Source organism: Odontesthes bonariensis, chromosome 1 (genome assembly GCF_027942865.1).
Source record: "Odontesthes bonariensis isolate fOdoBon6 chromosome 1, fOdoBon6.hap1, whole genome shotgun sequence".
Classification (NCBI taxonomy): Eukaryota; Metazoa; Chordata; class Actinopteri; order Atheriniformes; family Atherinopsidae; genus Odontesthes; species Odontesthes bonariensis.
In genome coordinates, this window is record NC_134506.1 from 40,949,548 (window position 1) to 40,970,929 (window position 21,382).

The 21,382-nt window shown below is 41.2% G+C and overlaps 2 protein-coding genes across 2 annotated transcripts in view; both read left to right on the forward strand.

Moving 5' to 3' along the window:
• Positions 1-1,446: 1,446 nt before the first annotated feature.
• Positions 1,447-10,296, forward strand: aph1b (aph-1B gamma-secretase subunit). The gene is made up of 6 exons (XM_075466906.1): positions 1,447-1,732; positions 3,859-4,029; positions 4,348-4,421; positions 5,481-5,603; positions 7,518-7,645; positions 8,682-10,296. The coding sequence occupies exons 1-6, from the start codon at positions 1,620-1,622 to the stop codon at positions 8,847-8,849; spliced, it is 777 nt and encodes a 258-aa protein (XP_075323021.1). The 5' UTR covers positions 1,447-1,619; the 3' UTR covers positions 8,850-10,296.
• Positions 10,297-16,310: 6,014 nt separating this feature from the next.
• otog (otogelin) overlaps positions 16,311-21,382 on the forward strand; it is a 95,554-nt gene continuing 90,482 nt past the window's right edge. The window contains exons 1-3 of the mRNA XM_075469604.1: positions 16,311-16,362; positions 18,372-19,815; positions 20,405-20,506. Coding sequence (XP_075325719.1) covers positions 18,945-19,815; positions 20,405-20,506 — 973 coding nt within the window. The 5' untranslated portion in view covers positions 16,311-16,362; positions 18,372-18,944. The remainder of the gene's footprint in view (positions 16,363-18,371; positions 19,816-20,404; positions 20,507-21,382) is intronic.

Sequence of the window (21,382 nt, forward strand, 5' to 3'; positions counted from 1 at the left end):
CCAAATCCTTTTCAACCTATATTCAATTGAATACATATTACAAAGACATGATATTTATTATTCAAACTGATAAACTTTATTGTTTTTTTTCACATATTCACTCATTTTGAATTCTATGCTTGCAACACGTTCCAAAAAAAAGCTGGGACAGGGGTGACAGAAGGCTGGGAAAGTTGAGGAATGCTCAAAAACACCCATTTGGAACATTCCACAAGTGAGCAGGTTAATTGAAAACAGGTGAATGTCATGATTGGGCAGCAAATCTGGTGTGGGAACACCACTTCAGACAGAGTTGCACTTGGGGATTGTTAGTGTGCAGCGCAGCGGTCTGCGTCAAGGCCAGAACAAAAGTTCAGCTTTCATCTAAGGTGCTCTCCTCTGATTTTTCTGCTGTGCAAAGATGTCTACATCCATGATATTCAGCTGGCAGGCCACACTTTATAACTGTCGTCTGAAACCTCCTTTTGCTTTTGTTGGTTTTTTTAACAGTTTCTGTTGTGCCGTCTGCTGTGGAAGTGTTGCTTCTTAGTTCTACTTAACAACAATATACTGTATCTAATATTAATAATAAGAACAACATGTAACTGTGCCAATGCAGTTGTATTAGTTTCAAAGAGGTCTGTGGAGCGCATACCGACAGGGTTCCAGCAGACACATTTCAACATGACACATTCACTATCGATCAATAATAAAGTTAGCTTCTCTCACTTCATGTACGTCAGTTAAAAACTGCCTCGTTCAGGTTGAAATCTGTGGAAAAATAGGAACGCCACTCATGAATGTGGTATTTTTATCGTATACTGCATCATCCTGGAGTTCTATCTTGTATCTGTGTATTGCATATAAATTCTGGCTGTGAAAATATACTAGTAGATGATATCCTAATATTTAAGTCCATCTTTTTTACACAGTTCAATATCTAAAACAAAAATAGTAATGTATGTTACATTACGTTTTGATGTAATTTTTATTACATTTATTTAGATAGATAAGATGAGATAGATTAGACCTTTATTCGTCCCACATGGGGAATATCACAGGCGCTACCACAGCAAAAGAATAAAGAATTGCACACAGTAGTGGAAAAAATATGGATAGGAAGTATAAAATTTTTTTTAAAAAAACAACAGAGCTCTGAAAAAAATAACATACATATAATATTTTACTATACCTACACAAATATGTACAAATGTGTGACGTTTACAGTGAGTTTGAAATATTGCAGTTTAAATATTACATTAAATATTATTTGGCCTATATATTTATTATCATACATATTTCTACATTATAAATATTTATTTATTCATTTATCTATTTTGATTTTATTTATTAATTCATTAATTCATTTTATTATTCGGGGCTCACAATATATTTCTGTTGATGTAATGTTTTTTTTTGCAATAAAGTTTTTTGGGGAAGTTTTTTTTTTCTCGCTAGTCACGTGAGAGCATGTGACGTCATTATAACCCTGTGATACATTGGTGCTGAAGGTAAATCACCAGCAACAACAGGAGGCTAAGAATTTTATAATAAAAGTTAAAGACGGACATCTGTAATCTCCGTTGCTAGGGAACTGTTTGAGGCGTCAGAGCCGCTGGTTCCCCCCCTGAAGAGCCAAAATGACGGCAGCGGTGTTTTTCGGGTGCACCTTTATCGCCTTCGGCCCGGCCATCGCGCTGTTTCTGTTTACCATCGCCCGGGAGCCGCTGAGGGTCATTTTCCTCATAGCAGGGTGAGAATAAAGATTTTTTATCTTTTTGTAGCAGATTATTTATCTTTAGTAATGGAAAGAGAACATCTAAACTGCTGCCGGTTTACTTGAATACAAAGCCTGAACCAGAGCTAGCTTACTTACTAGCTAGCTACCCGATGGCTTCCTTAGCTAGCTGGGCTGCTCCTGTTGGCTCTTATTTCGGTTGCCCTGCCCTAATATTTGTCTTTATATTCACGTACCCGACACAGTTAGTTTTGTTTTGCCTTTCATATATATATAATATATAATTTATGTCACGTTAACTAAAATATTTATTGAAGTCCTAACTATATGTAAGCTTAACATTCTGTTAACGAAAGATTTCCCTGTTCCGCAGGTTTAGTTTGATGTTTTTTCTTATGGCTTCATTTTTTGCTTTGAAAAAGGGTCACATTTGACGTATATTTAAGTTCAAAAGACTTTATTTGGAATAAGCCATGCAGTTTTGGCTTTGGTTATAGAATAAATTAAATGTCAGAGCACTTCTTGCTCATACATTTGCAATTTAAGAAGCCTTTCAAAATCACACTAATTTAGATGATGTAGTTCTTAGTGATTGGGGCTCTAAAGAAATGAGAAATTAGCTTGTGAGCTGGTTGACTGTATTTATTTTTAGTTTTTTTTTTTTACGTGTGGACCCAAAAAAACTGGTTCTTGTTCCACCTTTTCAAATGTAAATTTTCTTGTTACTGTGTTGAATATATTTTTAATATTTGGATTGTTCTCATCTCGGGTTGCAAAGGGGCGGAAAATTTCCATTAACTTTCCATGGCAAGTTAAGCTTGGGAATTTTGGATATATTCCATATTGGAAACTTTCCATGGGAATTATGGGAACTAATGGGAATTTAGGAGAAATAACTTGGAATATATTATATCCAAGCATAAATATAAACAGAAGTCATAAGAAAACATCCATACAAAATGTTTTCAACAGATATTTCAACAGATTTATTTCTAAGTAGAGTAGAACACGTTCTAATTACTTGTTTCATGGATGAACATGAAACATGTCCAAAAGTCTCCACAAAGTCCCATTCAAAATGTTAAATGAAAAATGCCACTCTTCCTCCAAAACGTCCCATTAAACATGCAAATCTTCCTTCAAGCAATCCTCTGCATTTTTGCTCAGTCAATAGACTCTTCCTGGGCCTCATCAACATCCAACAACATGTCCCCTTCCTCAACATCCAACTCTTCCTCTTCCTCTTCAGTGTCACTCTCCAGCCTTGTTGAGGATGGCTCTGTGTCAGACTCAAAGAGCCTTAGGTTTGCGCGAATGCCAACCAGCTTTTCCGAACCTTTGTGTGGGCGTCGCCAAACAGTGACCAGTTGCGCTCGGAGGCGGCTGACGATGGTGGGATTTGGAGGATGATGGAGGCTACAGATGCAAGGGCCTCAGATTCAAGTCATGATTATGCTAAAATATACTTTCCTCAACTATATTTAAGTTCCCTAGAAGAGCCAACCTTCAATTTTGAAAATGCCCAGTTTATTCCCATAAATTCCCATGGAAAGTTTCCGTCTTTGAAAATTCCGGGAATTTTGCAACCCTATTCTCGTCTGACGTAACGATCCTTCCTCTGACACTGAGAGAGTTTTCACTGCTTTCACACATTTAAGAGATGAAGTTTCATCTTTAAAGCATGGTTTAGGTGACTTGTAGTAAAGAATAATCGGTTGTCACGGCCGTGTTTGAGAGTGTTGGAACAGAAGAAGCTGAGCCTGATAGTTGGGTCAGTCTGATTTCAGAGAGTTTTCTCAGAGGTAAACACAGCAACCTTACTCAGTATAGTGAAAGTAACTGCAAAACAAATGATCGATTCACCCTCAGATTACATGTTGGTGCTAAAAATGGTATCACCCCTGATTTTACAGTGTGCGGTTTGAACATTGACCTGAATATATGTTCGGACTCACTTTTGATAACAGCCAATTATTTGGACTTTTTCCTCAAGCAGCATTGTGTTCAGACTATACTATGGGTGCAGTTTCCTCAGGCCAGTGTTTCCTAGAAGCCTCATGGATTGGTGAAGATATTGGATTGAAATGAAACAGAAAAAGCTGAACTTTTATTTGATTTTTATTGGTTTGACATTCTTGCAGAGCGTTTTTCTGGCTGGTGTCCCTGCTGCTGGCGTCCTTGGTTTGGTTCATCTCGGTTCAGATCAGCAACAAGGACAGCGCGGCGCAGCAGAAAGGTCTGCTCATCTTCGGTGTGGTGCTGTCAGTCCTGCTGCAGGAAACTTTCCGCTTCGCTTACTACAAGCTGCTGAAGTAAGTCGCCGCCGTGGCGTCGGATGATCCTGCGTGTGCGAATCAGGCCCAGTTCACTTCACTGTGGACAAAAATGTCCGATTTCAGAACATTTGAATTGTGCACTCTTTCTTGAACATGATCTCAACCTGCATTGTAGTTTCCCAACATGCTTATGCACTCAAGCTGCCCGTCCCGGTTTCCTACCTTTTTAGTCTGACCTGTTAGAGGCTTATTGTTGCAGCTCGGATCGTGTTCTGCTAACTGACATGCATATTTCTTGTTGATGTTCTGGTTTACGGCACAAACTAAGACTGCTTTGTGTGTTTTCTTCTGCAGGAAAGCAAATGAAGGCCTCCTCACTCTCAGTCAGGAGGAAACCATGCCCATCTCCATACGACAGCTGGCCTATGGTACGGTTAGCATCACCCTGCCCAGATTCAGCCATACAGGCAGCGTAGTGACGACCGGGCAGGTTTTACTGCTCTGTCTTCTAAACACGGCTGAACAACAACCTTTGTGATTTTTGTTGGAAAATCTTGAAAGTCGGAAAGAAATGTTACTGATGTCAGTGAGGTTCTGTCACTTTGAGCTTCAACATAATAAATATGTCTAATGGAAACAGAATACGTCAACACGTTGCATGATGAAAACTTTGGATTAGTCTTTTATTTGTTAGTCTGTTAAGACATTTCACAGTCTGAAATAAAAATTAGGGCTGGGCAACGATTAAAATGTTTAATCTAATTAATCACATGATTTCCCTGATTAATCACGATTAATCGCATTTGTACGCGAAATCCAAAAATGAATCCAAAAGTAGTGAATAGCCTTTAGCATTTAGTTTTATTTTAAATATGAATGAAAGTGCCATAACATTTGTTGTGCAAACACACTTTTAACATCAGCATCTTTCTGTAGTTTTTATGTAGAAGCCTCGCTCCACTGTCTGTTTCCTTGAATGACTTGCTGCTATCAGTTGTGTGTTTTGCCTTTAAGTGATATTTTCGACTGGAACTACTACGCTGAGAAGACAATTCAACTTGGCTGTAAATGCAGGAGTAAAATTTATGTTGAAATGTGTGCTTTTATGTTGAAACAAGTAAAACAGGAAGTAGCGCCGGTTAGCTCTGTTAGCGTCACACAGAGACCGAGGAGCACCTGTAACGTGATGTTACCTGCTAGTTTATCTTATTTTATTACTCCATGCTTCGTGGTGTTTGCTGTAACTATGTGAATGTGATGCATTAAACAGACTTTTACAATAATAAAACAATAAAATATTTATCGGCGTTAAATAATTAACAAGTTATACCGATAATAACAAGTTAACTCGCCCAGCCCTAATAAAAATCAAACGTATTCCAACTTGAAAACATATTTTATGCTTTTTTTTTTTTTGCTTGTAAATTTGAACTAAAATCTTGCACAATGAGCTGGAATCTACAGTTTAATGCTTATTTGTGTTGCAGTGTCTGGCCTCGGCTTTGGGTTTATGAGCGGCGCGTTCTCCGTGGTGAACATTCTGGCTGATTCTGCAGGACCCGGGACAGTTGGGATCCACGGAGACTCGCAGCACTACTTCCTGTCCTCGGGTACTAATTCGCATTATGCTCGAGCTTTGATTTCCAGGTTGTTTTTGGTTCTCCACTGACAGCAATCAGGGTTGTCTTCAGATTTGTAGAGATTCATGTGATTCAAAGTGCTTTACAGAGACATTAAAACAGTAGAAATAAAAAGCATGATTTAAATTTTAAACAAAAAAGAAAGAAATAAGAACAATAGATAAAATCAGGAGTTAAAATGTGATTAAGTTTTGAAACTCAAGCTTCAGATTTGGAGCTTAATTTAAACGCAGCTGAAAATAGGTGTGTCTTAAACACACTGAGTGTTTCAGCTGATCTGAGGCTTTCTGGGAGTTTGTTCCAGACATGTGGAGCATAGAAACTGAATGCAGCTTCTCCATGTCGGGTTCTGACTCTGGGAACTGATAGAAGACCGGATCCAGATGAGCTGAGGGGTCTGGAAGGTTCATACTGGGTCAGGAGGTCACTGATGCATTCTGGTCCTGGACCATTCAGAGCTTTATAGAGCAGCATCAGAACTTTAAAGTCTATCCTCTGATGGACAGGCAGCCGGTGTAAAGACCTCAGAGCTGGACTGATGTGCTCCACTTCTTTGGTCTCAGTGAGGACTCGAGCAGCAGAGTTCTGAATAAGCTGCAGTTTTTAGGTAGACCTGTAAAGATGCTGTTACAGTAATCAAGCCGACTGAAGATGAATGCATGGACTAGTTTTTCCAGGTCCTGCTGACACATCACATCCTTTAACCTCGATATATTCTTAAGGTGATAGTAGGCTCACTTTGTTACTGCCTTAATGTGTTTTTCCACATTTAGGTCCGAGTCCATCACTACACCCAGATTTCTGGCCTGGTTGGTAGTTTCTAGGTGGACAGATTGAAGTTCTGTGGTGACCTGTAATCGTTTCTCTAAAAAGTAAAAGGGTGGAGAATACTTTAAATAGAGACTCCTCGATGTGAAGTATGAGACAATTCTTAACACTAGCTTAACCCATTTTTGTAAGAATTCATTCAGACTTAAAAGAAAACGAAAAGCGTTCCAATCTCGTTTGGCTATCAGAGAGCATTCTGGGAATGCATTTGCTCAAAGATTATTGTCAGAACGTGGATCGGTGGTGGGAGTGGGCGCCCCCTTTTGAAAACTGGTCAAAGCAGTCAAGTCTGACTGAGAAACGATGAAGATGATAAAGAATCAAGCCGATAGCCCAGGCGTCGGCAACCTTAAACACTCAAGGAGCCACAAAACCCCTTTGACATCTAAAAGGAAGATGAAATTATCTCAAACTTAAATTATCCACCTGCAGCAAATCTATCCGGATACTTTTCAGCAAACTCTGTGTTTTTATTCTGGAAATGTGTTTTTGTTGTTTGCCAATTTCTCCCCACATATTAAGCAGACTAAACCAGTATAAACCAGTCTCGTCAGCAGTAAAAGCAAATAAATCTGCCCACTTGGCGTTAAACACTCATCACAAACTTTTCTTTTCTTGGATTTACCCACGGTTGGCGAGTGAGAGTGGTGGTATAGGTTACATTGCTTATGGTTGTAGTTTAGTAGAAGAAGTAGGTTGAACAATAAAAAAAAAAAAACTGAGGAGGACAACAAGAGGAAAATGAGGCGAGCTCATCTTCAGGAATTATTTTAATAACTGGGAATATCTCTTATATCTGATCTGGATCAGTTATGGTGATTTATAGTTTGCCAGATCTGACCGGAAACGTTATTTTAATCTTTGAAGTGTTTCCATGCTGCCTAATTCCACCTCAGACGAGCATCTAAACTCCTTATGCACGTCTTCTACATGTGAAACGGAAAAGCAGCAAAATGAGCCGAAATTCATCACTCAGCGATGCCGACGTTACACACTGAGGAGGAAAATGTTGGATCTCAAACACGAGTCTTTGTTTTTTCCTCTTCCTTCCTGAAGCCTTCATGACTATGGCCATCATCCTGCTTCACATGTTCTGGGGCGTCATCTTCTTCGACGCCTGCGAGAAGCAGCGCTGGTGGGCGGTCGCTGCCGTCATCATCAGTCACCTGATCGTGTCCTGCTTGGTGAGTGGGTCAGAAACACTAAAGCTGGGGTCGTTTTTTAAAGCTAAACTGGTGAGATGTGGAGCTTTGCTTCTAATCTCTGTTTTTATATTGACAGAAACGGAATGTTTTGTGACATTTGAGCTCATTTCTTTGTTCTCTGGGAAGCTAAAAGACTTCAGATGATCAGAAACTGAAAAGAAAAAAAACAAGAACTATTTTAAATAGGGCTGGGCGAGTTAACTCGTTAGTTATTTGTATTTTTTGTTTGTTTGTTTTTATTATAATTTTTTGGGGCTTTTGTGCATTTAATGGATAGGAAAGTTCAGAGAGACAGGAAGCAGGGGGCAGAGAGAGGGGGAACAACACACAGCATACGGGACTCAAACCGGGGCCAGCTGCAGCGAGGACTATAGCCTCTTGTACAGTGGAGCGAGGCTTCTACATAAAAATGCTGATGTTAAAAGTGTATTTGCACAACAAATTTTATCAGAATTACTTTATTAATCCTTTGCGGGAAATTCCTTTTCTGCAGTGCACTCGTTTACAGAAAAAAAGATTAAGTCAGAAAATACAATAGAGCAAAATAAATATAATACAATAAGATAAAGTAAAGATAAAGCAAAATTACAACCCCATACAGTAAAATAAAATTACACCCTTCCCATATAAACAGTGTAAAAATAAGATATAAGATAAGGAAAATCTCAGTATATACAATAAACAGTAATTACAATGCTGCTCAGTACCTAATAATAATTATTATTATTATTATTATTATTGCACATGACCGACCGGGTTATTGCACATAGTGAAGTAATGAAATAAATAATGAGATGAATAACTGTCACTTTCATTCATATGGCAGCACATTTAAAATGGAACTAAATGCTAAAAGCTATACACTGCTTTTGGATTTATTTTTGAATTTTGCGTACAAATGCGATTAATCGTGATTAATTAAATTAAACATTTTAATCGTTGCCCAGCCCTAGTTTTAAATGTCCCTGTATTGATTTATTTATTTATTTTTTTGTGTGTGTGTCGTTTCCTGCAGACATTCCAAAACCCACAGTACATCGCCAGCCTGGTTCCCACCTACGTTAACCTGCTCCTGATGGGCGTCTGGGCTTTTTACACCGCGGGCGGATCCCTCAGGAACCTCAAACTCTGCCTCACCTGCAAAGACAAGGACTTCCTGCTCGCCAACCACCGACCCAGATAACGATGCATTCTGGGCGGCGTTACGGGACTCTTATCCAAAGATCCCAGAGTTTACCACACACACAGAACACAGCCAAGGAGTCTTTATCCTTGTTAATCCGCTGTTTCACCTGAGAGGTAATTCACCTCACCTATAAAGAAATAAAAGTAAAAGCAGTTTAAGATTTTGGAGGAACAAAGATGGGAGATTATTTTGAGTCCCGTCCAGCTCAGTTTAGATTAGTCTCAGTCTTTCCATCTTCCACACACCGAGGTCTGCTCTGCCAGACTGTCTAAATGTGGATTTACCACACAAGGAAACAATGTACATACTGTAAGTTTGCATTTTTAAATGACCTGATGTGTAGATATTGGAATTTTTTTCCAAGTTGTGAACCACCATCTTTAGCATTTAGCTGGAAACGAACACACGACTGCTGTTTGTGTGTTTGAACTCGGGTTTTCTTGAGGACACAAGTTAAAACACTGCAAACATTACACAAACAAAGTAGATTTCATCCCTCTGTTTCAGCTGAAGACAAAAAGCTGTAGAATAAAGTCGGCACAGATGAGCTGATTGTTTTTTTCTTTTGTTACTCAAACACATCAGAAATGCGAGCAGGCAGAGGTGTTTCCTCAGAGATCTTTGAATGTTCACCTTTTAATTGCCTTTTTAAGTTTCAGTTTTTTTTGGGTGAGCACTGGAATTTGTGAGTTGCTCCATTATGTCAGAAACTCAGAAACACTTATAGTGAATTCTTTCCTTTGCACCTGATTTTTGTGCTGTTGTTGATCTACTTGTACAGTTTGTATTGATTGAAGTCTGCGGTGTTTAACGCAGATGGGATGTAAGTTCAGCTAAAGAGGTAAACTTTGCTGGCACTCGGGTCCTTGAAAGAATTTAGTTTAGGATGACCGATGCACCTAAAACTAAAGCAGTGCATTGGGTCATGATCAGTCCCTTTTTAATTCCAGGACTGGATTACAGGGTTAATGCGTCCCAAAAGGAGTGGGAGGAAGTAATGTTTTGGTTCTACCTGTTGCTCATTCTCACACTTTTTCTTCAACATTGAGTGCCAATCAACTCAACCAAAAGGTTTCCTCAGTGGTTACTCATGCTACATCCACAGAAACGAGTAGAATACTCGAGCAAATAATGATCCAAGAACTGAAGGACTGTAACACCGAAGAGAGTATAGAAGCAACGTTTTGTTCCCTGTGAGCTGTAATCCAAATGAAATTAGTCATGTTGGAGTCCTCTTTGGTTGAGAGTGCCTGTTTTTTGTTTTATTTTCACCCTGCTGCACCACAGACCTCCATCTTTCTCCTTCAGGATGAATTTTAACAACTCTGTTCATCTCCTAACCTTTCCATCGAGCCCCATCATCTGCTAAAATGTTCAATTTTTCCAGTAGACTTTGGTTTATGACTTGAAAAAAAAATAAAAATGAATGACATTCCCATCAGAATCTGGTGCTTTTTTTTTGTTGTTGTTGTTGTTGTTACATTACCAATTAGCAAAAGTTAGCATGCTGGGAATTAAAATAGTAAACTGTTTCTGCGTGAAATTTAGACTTAAAAAATAAAAATTAGTAGTTCTATCCCATACTTCCATAATCTTAGCTCAGAAGATCAAAGTCATCCAATATAGAATTAGAATAACTCTAGACTTATTTTTTAAGAAACGGTCGTGTTATGCCACCTTTGATCAGAGCACAAAGCAGGCGCCGGGATTTCAGCGTGTTGCACGCTTCGGTTTTCAGGTCCAGGTGTATTTATGAGTAACAGCCTAATAACATACGAATCCGTGTTCAGTCACTTTTCATTCTCTTAAAGCTTCCCTCCATCGAGCCCGGACTCTCCTCAAATCCTGTTTCCATGTATGAAAGCAGACACCTCCTGGCAGGGCCACACAAAGCCCACTGGGGTCCCCGAGGGCCTCGGGCCAGTCAAAGGCCTTTTTACCCAGACAGCAAACGCACAGACAGACAGACGCAGAAAGCGTTTCCTCTTTCCGAAACCAGACTTTCACATGCAAATGCAGGCCTGTGCAGCGGGTGACCCCGGGGTCACAGCAACAGCATGACAGGGTTCGCTCCCGAGGGTTGTGTTTCCTGTCGGGCACTAAAGGGTCACCTGTCCGGGCTCAGGTCGGCTCGTCGTGGTCTGAACAGCAACCAGAAGAGAAGCCGTCGCACTAAAAAGAAACAAAAGGAAAGGTTTCCCTTTGAAATGCCCCTTTATAGAAAATACTGCCCACTTTTACACATATTTGATGATACCTGTACATTTCATCTCATGGCCAGAAAATAACTTGTTTGCAAAGGTGGTTCTGACCTGCAGCTGGGAGGAAAGAGACAGTCCAATATGTAATTCTTTCAAATTTAGTTGATTGTTTTTCCATTGGGAGACAAATGATAGCAATTCTGTTTTTTTTTTTTTGGGTAGACCATAAATACCTGGGTAAAGAAATATGAAAAGAGGATAAAATCATTTAAAACACAAACGCATCAGAAGCAGAGTGTCAGTTAAAGGGATAGTTCGCCTCTTTTGACATGAAGCTGTATGACATCCCATATTAGCAACATCATTTATGAACATCTTCTTACGCCCTGCTGCGTCCTGTGAGCCGAGTTCCAGCCTCGTTTTGGCGTTGATGAAGGTAGTCCGGCTAGTTGGCTGGGGTTTAAAAAATAAAGCGTTTTGCTTCTCAAAACAATATGCGTTCAAAAGAGTAATACATTTGCATCACAAAATGGTTCTCCAGGAAAAAGTCAGACCTCACAATCGCTTGGCGCTATTTTCTCTCCCTTCGTATCACTGCCTGCTGCCGACAGCCGCGCCTGTTACGCTGTTTGCTGCTCGGTCTGCACAGCAGGCATTGATACGAAGGGAGAGAAAATAGGGCCAAGCGATTGTGAGTTCTGACTTTTTCCTGGAGAACCATTTTGTGATGCAAATGTATTACTCTGTTGAACGCATATTGTTTTGAGAAGCAAAAACGCTTTATTTTTTAAATCCCAGCCAAGTAGCCGGACTACCTTCATCAACACCAAAACGAGGCTGGAACTCGGCTCACAGCACGCAGCAGGGGGTAAGAAGAAGTTCATAAATGATGTTGCTAATATGGGATGTCATACAGCTTCATGTCAAAAGAGGCGAACTATCCCTTTAACAGCAGATTTTCCAGGAAGTCTTTATAAAAAAAAAGAAGTCTTCCAGAAGTCTTGTGGTTTGTTCAGATGCAGCTTTGCAAACCTAAGCTGTGCTGCCATGTTCTTTTTAGAGAGAAGAGGCTTTCTCCTGCAGCCCTTCTACACAAGCCACACCTGTTCAGTCTGTTTCTAACTGTGCTGTCATGACCTTTAACCTTTAACATGCTGACTGAGGCCTGCAGAGTCTGAGATGTAGCTCTTGGGTTTTTGACCTTGGGGTGACCTTTAACCTTTAACATGCTAACTGAGGCCTGCAGAGTCTGAGATGTAGCTCTTGGGTTTTTGACCTTGGGGTGACCTTTAACCTTTAACATGCTAACTGAGGCCTGCAGAGTCTGAGATGTAGCTCTTGGGTCTCTGACCTTGCTGGGACGTCCACTCCTGGGGAGATTGACGGCTGTCCTGAATGTTTTCCACTTGTGAATAATCTTTCTCTCTGTAGAATGATGGACTCCAGATAGTTTGGAAATGGCCTTATAACCCTTCTTTGATGGGCAGCAACAGCTGCTTCTCTAAGATCATTGCTGATGTCTTTCCTCCTTGGCATCGTGTTAACACACACCTGAATGCTGCAGAGCCGCAAACTGGCAAAACTTCGGCTTTTATGGAGCTGCTCACACTGACTGATGATCAGCTAATCAAGTTCATTTGGTTGACAGCCCTTTTAATTCCTGTGAAATTAAGAAAGGGTTTAAATACAAAGGTTCTGCATCTTCCACCCTCACTGAAATCAAACTCCAGCTTTCAAAAGGTTTTCATTTCTTTTACATAATAAAACTAGAATATCTTCATTATTGGATAGTGATGGAGGACGTGTTTAGATCATCATTTGTTAACAAATGATTAAAACTAGGGCTGGGCGAGTTAACTCGTTAATTATTTAACGCTGATAAATTTTATCGCGCATTAAAATTAACGCATTACTTTTTACATTTTTTAAATTTATTTTATTCTGTAAAAGTCTGCTGCTCACAGGCTTTTATTTTGTAAAAGTCTGTTGCTGTCTGCTGCGGAACAGGAAAAGAAAGTAATCTGTGGATCCACCAAACATGGAGAAGGGTACGGAACTTTTACTCGGCCATTTTCATTTTAAAGTTCTTCCAGACGGCGGAGTCGACAGAACCAAAGTCATCTGTAAACACTGCCAAGTTGAATTGTCTTCTCAGCGTAGTAGTTCCAGTCTAAAATATCACTTAAAGGCAAAACACACAACTGATAGCAGCAAGTCATTCAAGGAAACAGACAGTGGAGCGAGGCTTCTACATAAAAACTACAGAAAGATGCTGATGTTAAAAGTGTGTTTGCACAACAAATGTTATGGCACTTTCATTCATATGGCAGCACATTTAAAATAAAACTAAATGCTAAAAGCTATACACTACTTTTGGATTTTGCGTACAAATGCGATTAATCGTGATTAATCAGGGAAATCATGTGATTAATTAGATTAAAGATTTTAATTGTTGCCCAGCTTTAATTAAAACATGATCAAATAAGAAAGAAAATAGTGAAAAATGTCTTCAGAGTTACCCAGAGTCTGAACTTTGTTGAGTAAAATAACGATGTTACCTGTAATTGTGACATTAAAGTTATGCTCGGTGCAGATTAGCACCCTGTTAACTGCAGATGTCAGCGGGCGGAGTAAGAACTGCGCAGTCTGCCTCTAAATTAAAGGATAAAAGTTTTGTTGAAAAACTCAGTTCCAGCACAAACACCTCAGTGTTTGATTTAAGAGGAAAACTTCAGGTGGAACTGAACAGTTTGGATTAGTCTTGGTAAGAAGGGCAGAAAATGGGGGGAAACCCACTGGACCGCCAGAGGGGGCTGTTCCTGAGGCTCCTGTTGCAGGTAATTCAAACCTGATACTCAGATTATTTCAGTTAAACATGCAGAGACGGACACAGACCACTGAACCGGTGATTTTTTTTAATTAGTCATTTTACCAACTTCTCTCCAGGAAGGTTGTCTGTCAGTCTGCGGGTCAAACCGACCAGCAGGCTCTCCGTCGGCTCGTCCCCGCCCACACGCTCGTCCACCTGCGCATATTTTATGCTAATGAGCAGGTGCAGCGGCTTTAGGGGCGCGCGGCGGGCCGCGGGCTGATGAGCCGGATGGAGCAGCGGAGGCAGCAGCGGGAGTCCAGCCGGAGGTGATGCTGTCCAAACCCGACTGACTGCGGATCCGCGAAACACGAATGGATCCCTATTTAAGGCGTAGCTGGAAAAGGCTTTTTCACTTATTTACGTTGTTTTTTATCCTAATTTATCAAGGTGAGTCGCCTCCAGCTGGGGAACGCGCACGCGGCTCTGGTCGTGCTTGTTGATGCAACTGGGAGCTGATGAGTGATTTCTGAGTAAAAAACGGAAAGCACCGAAGTAACCTGTCTGAATCTGGGTTGGTTTTATGTGATAAGGAGCAGCCAATAAGCTAAATAATAATTTTCCTCGTGCTTTAAGCCGCAGCCTCAGTGTTCTGTAGTGTTAACTGGTCACTTTGATCCTGTTTAAATCCAGATTGGAAACATTTTTATTGTTAATTTATTGTCTTTGATTTCAGTGCATCTTTCCTGGGGTGTTGAGAGAGTGAACGTTTCATACTGGGATGAATTCAATAAGTGAGTTCCTGTTTTTTTACATTAGAAAAGCAATGCATTGATTTGTGTGTAATTATTTAATTATTGATAGCCAATCGAAATGTTTTCTTCTTAAAACTGACGCATTTACATTCCTGTGCAAATGAGTCCCTCCTCAGCAGGGATTTGTTGAAACGTGTGCAAAATTAATGTGATGTGTAATGTAAAAAGTCTTTAGTCACCCTTCATTTCTTTATATACTGATAGGATAGCTTGGAAAGGGTGCTGCGATTGATTGAAAGATGTGCAAAAGTAACTAGAAATACAGTATAAAAAACAGTTTGTTCAGTTCTGATAAACTCTAAAGTGAACATCTGCTCTGAGCTCCTTTCTCCTCCAGCACAGCCTGAACCCTCTCAGACAGCTTTCTGTCCTTTCTTTAAGGAGTCTTCAGGAATAGTTCTCCAGGCTTCTTGAAGGACATCCCAAAGCTCTTCTTTGGATGTGGGCTGCCTTTTGTTCCGTTCTCTGCCAACATGATCCCACACTGCTTCAGTAATGTTGAGCTCCGGGCTCTGGGGAGGATTCATCCCTCCATCAGACCTGCTGCCACTGATTTTCAGCCCACTTCTTGTGTCCTTTGGCACAGCTCAGCCTTTTCTCCCTGTTTCCCTTCCTTAAGAACGGCTTCCTGACAGCCACCCTTCCATGGAGCCCATTTCTGATGAGGCTTGGGCCAACAGCAGATGGATCAGCTGAAGCTCCAGATGCATCTCTCAGCTCCTGTGTCAGGTCTTTGCTGTTCATCTGCTGTAGATAGTTCTTTAGGCCTGACACTTCTTCTTTTGTCCTCCACTTGTCCAGTTTCCTCAAATGTTTTAAGGACACACTGCACACCATGCTGAGATATGCCAAGTTTTCAGCTAACAGCTCTTTGGGAATCACCTTGTTGCTGCAGAAATCCTGTTTTCTGTCTGTCAGACTGTGTTATCTTTGCTGTTTTTCACACATGCAGCTAAAGAAATGGGAACAAATGATGTATCTCTGTGACAGGCTGCTGGCAACAAAGTGTCTAAAGATCCAATTTAAAACTGGTTCTTTGCTAAATTGTTCGTTATGTGTCGACACAACACTCGTTCCTTCCTTTAGTTTGGTCCCTTTTTTATTCTTAAATGTTTCAAAGGTCAGAGTTAAGTGACTTAACAAATTTAAAGAAAAAAAACACTTTCCTCTGAAAATATTCAGGTACAAGGACCGGACTGAAAATGAGTGAATATGTAGAAAAAAGTCCAAAGAAAAACTTTGAAAAACCCTCAGAAAGCCTGGAGAACTATTGCTCAGGACCTCTTTAAAAGATTACAGGAACGTCTGTCTGCTTGGAAGGAAAATAGAAATAGAAATGAGTTCATGACTTCAGACCTTTTTAAATTAAATAAATTAAGGGTTGTTGCTCCTGAAACGTAAAGAAAATATATAATTGGGAGCTGAAAAGATGCAAGGGACATTTTTTTTTTTACCATATGCTTTAATTGTTGTTAATTAGTCCCAAAAAAAGCCAGGTGGTGGTAATTTGTCTTGTTTGTTTTTTTGTTTGTGTGATGGTCTGGGTGGCTCCTGGTTAGTGGTGGGTTTGTGGTGTCGGGGGAAAGCTGCAGCGGGAACAAACCTCTCCTTGTTCTCTCTGTCCCAGCAGCGGGAGCAGCAGGATAAAGCAGCAGAAATGGGACACCGCTTCCCAGGGAGGGCAGGTAGGCAGCTGCATTGATCATTGATGCTGATGGAGCTGCTTCAGGCGGCAAACACGCAGCCAGAGATCACCAAGAAATCCACAATGCTTGCATAAACAGAGCAGCTTTTTACTCGGTGTTCAGGTATTTTCAGTGTGAACTCACTGCTCAGGGGAGGAGCTGCGCGGTCTCTACATGCAAAATCAAAATCACACATATAAACGGCTGTTTACTCACACACTCATGATGTCTTTTAGACACTGGTTAGGCATTTTTATGGTTTACATGTGAAATTGTTGCATTATAGATCCGTTTTCACTGTAAAAAGTTCATCCAGTCTTTTAACCAAAAGAATACACGTGAAATGTCTTTAAAGGGACACTTTCCGTGTATTTGTAAAGGGTGTCTTTAAAATTCCCATGAGATCAAGTTCTCGTGCTACAAACTGAAAATATGCTCTGTTTCCTCCGGTGGACCTGAAGTTATTCCACAGCGACGTTCGCGTCTCAGATGCAGACATGTAACAGAGTCCCAGCAGGAATATTCGGTAGCTGCTCTGTTGTCTCGCTCTTCCTCTATCCGGGCCGCTATCTGCCCTTTTGTCTGGCTTACCTTTGGTAGAGGGAGGCGTGAGAATCCGGTCCAAACTATGGGAGCTCATAAACGAACAAAACAATTAGTGGCGCAGGTTCGCAGGTTCGCAGGTTTGCAGATACACAAAGCTCATCTATCGCACGTCAGATCTTTGCGCACACAAGGGCGTAAATAACTGCGATGTGTTTGACCTGCCCTATTTACGGGTCTCTGATTTTGATCAGTGACTAATAATTTGTGATCGGGCTCTCTTTGTGCTGCGCCTACCACTTGCCGTCCGCTTTGTTCCTGCTCTTGGAGGTGAAAGCCTTTGAGGTTTCCAGGGAGGCTCAAAGTGTTGGAACAAGGTCGACAGCTGGTTTTACGGGTGCTAAATTAGGAGGGATGTTTAAAACCAAATCTGGTGTTGCTTTGTGTTTTCTTCTCGATATCAGACCATCAAACGTTGACCATTTTAATGCAACAATATTCCACATCCTCAGTGTCCTCCCCTAGAAGTCCCCAAGTAGTTCAAAACTTCATTTTTAGCCTCCTGCAAATCCTCAATGATCAAACTGAATCAAACTGATTGGAAGGGAGAATCCCATAATTATCTCATGGTTATATATTTTAAGGAAAGGAAGGAGAAGACACATAATGGTCATACCAGAGAACTACACTCTCAGAAAATAAAATACAGAATTGTACCTTTAGGGGTACGATGGCTTGTCACTGGGGCAGTACCCTCAGAAGGTATAGTTTTGTACCCTTGTGGTTTGTACCTTACAGAAACCAATCTTGTACCTCTGGTGGCAATTTTGTGCCCTTATACTGAAGTAGCCTAACAGAGAGTGTCTATTTTACCCCAGCATGTAGAAAAAAAAGTACATATATGTACCTTTAGGACCCTCAAAAAGGTACATATAGGTACCTTTAGGTCCAATAATTAACCCTAGGGGTTACATTAGTATAGATTGTACCTCAGGAGACTAAAAAGGACTCGTGCTGTACCCCCATTTCTGAGAGTGTAGGTTGTAAACCTGAAATAAATAATGAAGACTGGATGAAGGCTCTTTTCTTTCCAGATTCCTCTTTTCTCTGAGTTCCATCCTCAGCAATCAGGACTCTCATTTGGCAACAAACAGTCTAATTCTGAGAGGAATTTTTGCCCAAACAAAACACAGAATTGTGAAAGTCTCCCATTTTAATCAAGTCTTCATTAATCCGTCACCTGAGAGCTGAGCTTGTTTTTCAGATTTACTGAATTTTATATTAACCTCATGGAATTCATTAAACGAATCAGACGGCGTTACGGAAACTTAATTTTGGTTTGTTGAAACAAGTCAGATTTAATACATTTAATATATTTGGTTGTAGGGGGCTTTGAAAGATTATATATCAGTTTGTAGCTTAACTGTTGCATGAAATACCTGCTGATTTAATTTCTCTTCCCAAAGGACCTCCAGACAGAAACTGCTGCAGTAGAAGCCAACACATCTGCCTCCGGTCAGCTACTGGTCAGCCGGGCGGCTCTGTCCAACCGGACGTCCTCAGAGACGAAGAGAACATCAAACGTCTCATGGACCTTAAGCTCTGACCGGTTATCTGCAATCACGGCACCAACGACTCAAATACCATCAAGAACAGTGAGAGCCAACCAAAAACTACACAGCAGTACACAAAAGGGCACATCACCAGGCAACACAACACAGTCTAGTCAGTCTTCAGTTGAGACCAAATCCACCAAATCCCAAACCAACCCATTACCGGCCAGCCAACCACGGCCTACAGCAGCATCGACCACCCAATCACCAGGGAGCGCAACACGGACCAGCAAATCATCAACCTCTACAGCGACTTCCAGCCAATCAACAACCACAGCTGGATCAGCTCGCCAAGCCCCAGGCGTCACAACCCAAAGTAGCCGAACACCAAACAAGACTAAATCAGCTGAGCAATCACGGAACAACGCACCATCCAGCCAACCGCCAACCACCGTGGCGTCAGCCAATCAATCACCAGCCAGCACGATGCAAACAGGCAAATCAGCAACAACCAATATGTCAGTCAGCCATGCATTGGATATCATATCAGAAACTAGGCCTAACACCATAGCGTCTGCCGCCCAATCAACGGGTAAAATAACGCAAAGTAGCCGATCTACGACAACCGCAGCCCAATTCAGCCAATCTCCAACTGCAACAATTTCCCACCCATCGTCTAAACGCACCACACCGTCCAGTCAAGCACAAACTAAAACAGCAGACCCCAAACAGTCCCAAGCCAACTCAGCATCAACAGCTACAAGACCAGCCAGTCAATCACCAGGCAGCACAACCCCTTCAGTTCAGTCCATAACAGACACAGAACTTCTTAGCCAGCCTCTTGCAAACACAGAATCAGACAGCCAATCACCACTGAGCACATCATCGGGCAGTTCCACAACAGCAAAGCCAACACAAACCAGGGAAGCACCATCAAAAAAGAGTCAGTCACCAGTCAGCAAATCGCCCGCCGAGATCCTACCTGAGCGTTTAAGAGGCGGCGCTACAAAGTCAAGCCAAGTGTCACCCAGCCAAACGCCTCCGAGCCAATCAACTGCCTCAAAGACATCCAATCAGTCCTCACTCACATCAGCAGCCACTTTAGTACCAGCTGATCAATCGATGACCAACTCAAAAGCCTCACACCACACGTCACACATCTTTACATCCGATAACCAATCCCTGCCAAAGCCGGCACCCACTGACCACTCGCTAAATCACCGATGGACATCTGGTGTAAAATCATCGGGAAGCCCAGTCAGCGGAGCCTTTGCACCAGATGAGCGCGCCGTGAATGTTTCACTGCTCACCAGGCAGGCGAAGGAAGCCCTGAGGTCATCCAAACGTAGGATTCCAGGTAGGTTTCACAAAGACCCATGAAAGCTAAATGAAGGGGCGAAAAAAGAATGAATGAAAGGCTGAATGAAAGGACTGTGGAACGAGGCACAGCTGCATTTCACTTTCTAGACTGTTTTCATAATTGCTTAAAGAGAAGCCGACGGAGAAGAGAAGGTAATGTTTATCCTTTTTGAAAGAGAAATGTTTCTCTGTTGGCTTTTGACAGAGAGTTGTTTCCCTCTCTTGGAATGAACAGAAGGAAAATGGCTTTTTGTCTGTTTCATCAACCCATCACTCCTCACAGTCCTCTTTATTGTTGTTTCTTTGGCCGACAAGCCGTGAGGCCGCTGAGCAGATGGTGTTAGTCTGAGATGAGGGCGAGTCTTCGTTTGGTAGCCCAGATGAGTTCTTTACAGGGGGGGGGGTGGCTCTGACAAGTGGCGACTTTAAAGTTGAGACCCACAGACACTCAAAGTCAGCCACTCGTTACGGTGTTCGTAAACCCAGGTGGTGCACATATTCTGAAACCCACCTTATTTCTGCTGTATTCATTTAGTTTAACAGGGAGAAATACGTAATTACTCCTCTTTTGCCCTGTTTTCTCTCAGGGGAGCCTTGTGACTTTTCTTGTCTGAATGGAGGACAGTGCGTTCAGTCGCAGTCATGTGACTGCAGCTTGTATCAGGCCACTGGACACAGATGTCAGACAGGTAAAACCCTGACACACAATCCTCTTTGTAGAATCCACTTAAATACTTTTGAAATGTGACATTTGAGTCATGCAAAAGTTTACAGTGTTTGCCTTAACGAGATATTATGTTATGCGCCCTGCAGTAGCTCAAGTTTGCAGAACTACTGACACAAATTTATCTTATTTTTAATGATTTAATCTTTTTGATTCTAGTCAAATTGCAGTTTGACTAAGTTCAACGCAGCAAACGACGCAGCAAAGTCTTCTTAATGAAGATAAATTTGTTTTGTTTGTTTTATCTTCAAATTGTAGATGTAGACATTTGTCTGTATTGTATAAAGACAAAGAAATTCTTGAAATATTGGCGTTCCACCATTTTCACTGCCTGTATTTTGACTTGTCATAGCCCGAAACATACACAGATCCAGAGTGCCAATGAACTGTGCCAACCTGAGGCAGATGAATGGTCTTTAACCATTATCACTTTATTATTTACACCTCTTCTTTTCAAGTTTGAACCATTATAATGTCATCTGCAGAACTGACCTGCCTATTCTGGTGGTTTTAGACCCGCATTAAAACCCTTTAGCTCATTCTAAGAGTGCACATACTGCACTGTTAAGTCTCACCACCAGCAGACAACTGTTTTCATCAAATATCCACTGAACAATACCTGCCCAGCGCCAAGAAGCAAGCAGACAATTTGTTCCTGTAGTTGGTGGCTAATATTTTTCAGGGTTGCAGGATAATTACAGGACAATGTCAACATTTGTTATCAGATGTAACGCACCAACTTAATGGAGATGGGTCAGGTTTTGTTAGCTGTGTTTTTACGTCTTATGAAGCTTTAAGGCAGAATGTCATACAGTGGGAATATGAAAGAAAATACAGAGTT